This window comes from Equus quagga, chromosome 14 (genome assembly GCF_021613505.1).
Source record: "Equus quagga isolate Etosha38 chromosome 14, UCLA_HA_Equagga_1.0, whole genome shotgun sequence".
Lineage (NCBI taxonomy): Eukaryota > Metazoa > Chordata > Mammalia > Perissodactyla > Equidae > Equus > Equus quagga.
In genome coordinates, this window is record NC_060280.1 from 97402244 (window position 1) to 97407204 (window position 4961).

The 4961-nt window shown below is 50.6% G+C and overlaps 1 protein-coding gene across 1 annotated transcript in view; it reads left to right on the plus strand.

Moving 5' to 3' along the window:
- Positions 1–4961, plus strand: part of MIER2 (MIER family member 2) — a 32075-nt gene that overhangs the window by 17504 nt on the left and 9610 nt on the right. Inside the window, exon 8 of the mRNA XM_046638347.1 lies at positions 4392–4582. Within this exon, the coding sequence (XP_046494303.1) occupies positions 4392–4582 (191 nt within the window). The remainder of the gene's footprint in view (positions 1–4391; positions 4583–4961) is intronic.

Below are 4961 nucleotides of genomic sequence, written 5' to 3' on the forward strand. Positions count from 1 at the left end.
TACAGCAGGTGTGAGCTACAGCAGGTGTGAGGTACAGCAGGTGTGAGGTACAGCAGGTGTGAGCTACAGCAGGTGTGAGGTACAGCAGGTGTGAGCTACAGCAGGTGTGAGGTACAGCTGGTGTGAGCGAGGTACAGCAGGTGTGAGCTACAGTATTGCTGGCTGTGAGCTCTTGTCCATGAGTCAACGATGTGCATGAAACAAGATGTCTGTAAACAGAGACCCACGTGAGGAAGGCTGTGTGTGGTCGGCTGATGCACGTGCTCTGGCCTGAGGCTCTCAGGAAACTGCTTCTGTGTTTCCTCCAGGACAGTGTGACCCTGCCCCTTGACCTTTGACCCTTGAGGGTTCGCAGGGACTTCACAGAGCGTTGCCACAGCGAATAGCAAGGATGCACACGTAGCAGTCTTCCTTCCTTCATGTGAGTGGCTGATGTGTAGGATTTGGGCGTGTATGTCTGTGGAGACACCGCCTATCATTTTACTTCGTTTTTGTCCTTCTCGGGCCTCGGGATCAGGGTTCTGCTGCTCCCGTGAAGTGTGTTGGGGAGTGCTTTTTTCTGCCTTCTGGAGGAATGTGTGTAAGATCGTTACTGTTTCCTCTTTAGATGTTGGGAAGCTTCTTCAGTGAAGCTGTCTGGACTTGGGGTTTAGTTTTGTTTTCGTGGAAGGTTTTTAATTCAGTTTGTTTGGCATATGCAGTTCTATTTAGTTTCTGTTTGTTTTGATAAGTGGTGTTTTTGAGGAGTTTATCACGTTTGCCTAAATTGTTAACTTTGTTGGCAGGAAGTTCACAACACGCTCCTCGTGCCTTCTAACTGTGCGTGGCATCGCCGTGGTGGCCCCTTCGAGTCCCGATGCTGGTAGTTTGCCTTTTCCCCCTCCTTCCGTCGGTTTGTCCCGTTAGGGTTTATTAATGATATTACCCTCGACTGGGAGCCACCTTTGGTTGAATGATTTTTCTCTGTTGACTGATTTCTATTTAATTTTCACCTTTATCTTTCTTTCTTTCCTTCTGTTTTATTTCATTTTGATTTGTGATTCTCCAGCTCATTGCAACGTCTTCTCTGACCCGTGGTGATTCAGAAGCGTTCTGTTTAATTTCCAGGTGTTGGGGATTTTCCAGTCGTCCTCTGTTACTGGTGTTTTGTTGAATTCCACTGTGGTCAGAACACACTCTGATTTCATCTGTGGAACTTAGTTGAGCCCTGCTTGTCGCCCGTATGCAGTCTGTGTTGGTAAATGCTTTGTGTGCTGTTGCTAGTTTAGTGTTTGCGTGGTTTATTTTTTCTGGCTTTTCGTGTTCTTCTGTTTTGGGTGTATTTTCGGTAAATGGCACACTTTTGCACCTAATTTTTTATCCAGTCAGATAGTCTTTTTGTCTTCTTCTTCTTCTTCTTTGTTTTTTTGCTAAGGAAGATTAGCCCTGATCTAACGTCTGTCAGCCATCTTCCTCTTTTTGCTGAGGAAGACTGGCCCTGAGCTAACATCTGTGCCTCTATGTTATGTGTGGGACACCTGCCAGAGTGTGGCTTTGTAAGCGGTGCGTGGGCCTGTGCTCGGGATCTGAACTGGCGAACCCCAGACTGCCGAAGCAGGGTGTGTGAACTTCATTGCTACACCACCAGGCCGGCCCCTAGTCTTTTGTGTTTTGATCGAGCATTTAGTCCACGCACGTCTTGGACTGCTTGCTTTTCATGTGATTGTGGAAACAGCTGGGTTCGAGTCTGCTTTCTCGCTGTTCTCACCTGTTCCCTCTCTTCTCTGTTCCTCTGCTTTTGCTTGTTTTCTTTTTGATTCATCGAATAGTCTTATTCTGTTTTTTCCTTCTCTTTGAGCTCATAATGAAGTTTTAATTTTCATGTTACTTTTTAGCAATTACGCTGGTTTTCTTTCAATAAGCACAGTGTGCGTCCCCTTCAGTTCAAGAACCCTGAACCGTGTAACTCGCCCCTCCCGCCTCTGCCCGTCGCTCCTGGCGCCTCACACATCACAGCGCACAGCGCGTGGGGTAGGCAGGGAGCGTTCTTTGTGTTTATCCTCAGCTCCCTTCACGGGCTGGTCGCTCCTCCAGCTTCCGTTGGGGATCATGTCCTTGAGCCTGAAGAGTTCCTTTTTGATGTTCCTCGTGCCGGCCTGACGGTGATGAATTCCTGCAGGTCTTGTTTGTCCGGAAAGTCTTAACTTTGCTTTAATGTTGCGGACAGTGTCTTCACGGTGTAGGTTTCTAGATTCTTTCAGCACTTGGACGGTTTCCTTCCGGTGTCTTTGGCGCCCGTTGTTGCTGTGAAAATTCAGGTGTCAGTCTTAGGGTTTCCTTTGAAATCACCGTTTGCTTTTTCCCTGTATGCTTGTAACACTTTTCTTTTCTCTCGTAGCATTTTGATGATGATATGCGTAGGTGTGGTTTTCTCTGTATTTATCCTGAATTTCCTGGACCTGTGGGTTGATGTCATTCATTGGTTTTGGAGAATTCTTGACCATTCTTTCTTCGGACTTGCCTGGGCCTCATTCTCTGCCTGCTTCCTTTGGGACTCACGTCCACGTTTCTCAGGCACTCGACTCTTTTTTTTTTTTTTTTAAATAATTTGATATATTTTTTATCAGGGTGGCAGTTTAACGTTATGAATATTACTTCACTCTTGTATAACATGTGAAGTTTCTCATGACCTACCACGTTCAAATGTTTCACCTTGGTTTCAGCATTATACATGGACAAAATTAAAAATTGTTTACCCCTAAATTCTTTTTATCAATTGTTCATGAAATTACATCTTTAGAATGCTGCGTATGACAGAGTCATTTTAAAATTGCTAGAAGTAAAAATTACCACGATAATAGAGGACCAAGTAAATGCATTCTAACATCTGAGGAAATATTATTTAGCTATTAAAATTTATGTTTGCAAAGAATTTTGATCTTATGAAAGTAGGATACCAAAATGTCTGTCAGGGCTTGACTCGTAAACGTCTCCTCAGCTGTCTTCTCCCCAAGCTTCGGTGTGATTTCCTCTTGTGGTTGTTGAAGTCTCTGATTTCACTCGGCACCCCTTCCGCTCTGTCCAGGCTGCAGTGAAAGCTCTCTAGGGGGCTCGTAAGTCCACGTGTCGTGTTCTCCAGTCCTAGGACATTTCTGTGATTCTTTTGTGTGGATTTCAGTTCTTGGCTGAAGTTCTCCAGCCTTCCGTCTGTTTTGTCCTTTTCCTAACACGTTAGTCATAGTTATTTTAAAGTCAAGTCTCTGCTCTGATGCCCCGCTCTCTGTGGTCCTCCTCCCGTGTTCCAGGCCAGGTAGACACCGTGCTGAGGGCGCAGGGGGTGCCGTTTCACTCCGGAGAGGGGCCTGCTCTCCTTCCAGCTGACCACCCCGGTCCCGTCTGGGACTTGGCGTCGACTGTGGAGATGGGGGAGCTGGCCGCACGCCCCACAGGGGCTGTGGGCACTGGGAGAGGCTGCTGCTCCTGTGGTCACGGCCATCCCAGGAGTTGTGGGCTCCCGGTCAGTTCCCCAATAGGAGAGAGATTGCAACACGGAGCCATTTTCCTGAGTGTGTTTTTCACTTTTCGGCCATCACGCTGGGTTTCTTGTTCATTTGTTTTGTTTAGTTTTGGGTCCCTGTGACTCTTCCTGCGTAAGTGAGAGGTGCTGCCACTCGGGCCTTCCCAGACCTGCCCCTGCACTCTCTCTTCTGCCTCTTCCCCACCATGTCCCTCCCCCCGCTGGAGGCTGCCCCTGAAAGCTGACCATGGCCAAAGTCCACTTCTCAGCCTCCCTGCTGCGTCTGCCCCCACTCCCTGCGGTGGCAGGACCTGCCTCCCCTCCGCAAAGCACCCTCACGTGGCTGTGTGAGGCCGCACTTGGAGCAGGCATGGCAACAGTAGGAGCTCTTGCCTGAACCAGACTCCTGGGACCTGGTCTCACTGCCGTTATCAAGTCTGGGCTCCCCGTGCTGCTCCCTTAGGCCTCTGCTCTCCATTGCTCGCCTCACTCAAGCCGGTTCACCTCTCTGAACTTGTTACCTACAACCCTCTCCCCAGTGGCCACGCTCAGAAGTCTAGGCTACTTGCTGCTTCCTCCAGGAGGCTGCCTTGATTCCCTGGCGGGTCAGTGCCCCACTGACTTCCCCTGGCTTCTTGCCTGTGACATTACCCCACCACCCTGGGCCTAGTGACCTCCTGGCCTCCGTCTGGGTTCCCAGAGCCAGCCCTGGAGGGACACAGAGGGGATGGGCCCAGGCCACAAGAACCGGGACCAACAAATTAGCATCTGTCCTCTGGAGGTGTTGGACAGCCTGCCCTGGAGGGTGCTTTCAAAGAAACAGGAGGGAACTTGTGCTTCGGGAGGTGTGGGTGGGGCCTGCGTGCCTGCGACGTGACCCTGCTCTTCTGCACAGTCTATGAGAATGAAGACCAGCTGCTCTGGGACCCCAATGTCCTCCCCGAGAGAGAGGTGGAGGAGTTCCTGTACCGGGCGGTGAAACGGAGGTGGCACGAGATGGCGGGGTCTCAGCTCCCGGAGGGAGAAGCCGTGAAAGACAGCGAGCAGGTGGGGCTGCCATGTTGGGGGTGCTGGGGTCTTGGCACTGTACTGCTCTGAGCCAGAGGTTGACACCTCACACGCTTCCAGGGACCAGGCAGGGGCAGGATTGGGGGTTGTCAGGCAGGAGGGGCGTGGAGAGTGAAGAGGCCACAGGGGGTGGAGGGGCAGGGGACCTGCCATGAGGCTCCAGCCCAGTCGGGGCTAATGTGGTCATGTAGCAGCCCATGTGAAGGAAGCCACTGTCACTGGGGAAATGATGGTGATAGGGTCCTGCTTCTCATGACGTGTAAACACCCCCAGTATCCTGGCCCTGATGGTGGTGTGAACACCCCGATATCCCTGCTTAGATTGTGTGGACACTCCTGATATCCCCACCCTGATGGTGGTGTGAACACTCCTGATATCCCTGCCCTGATGGTGGTGT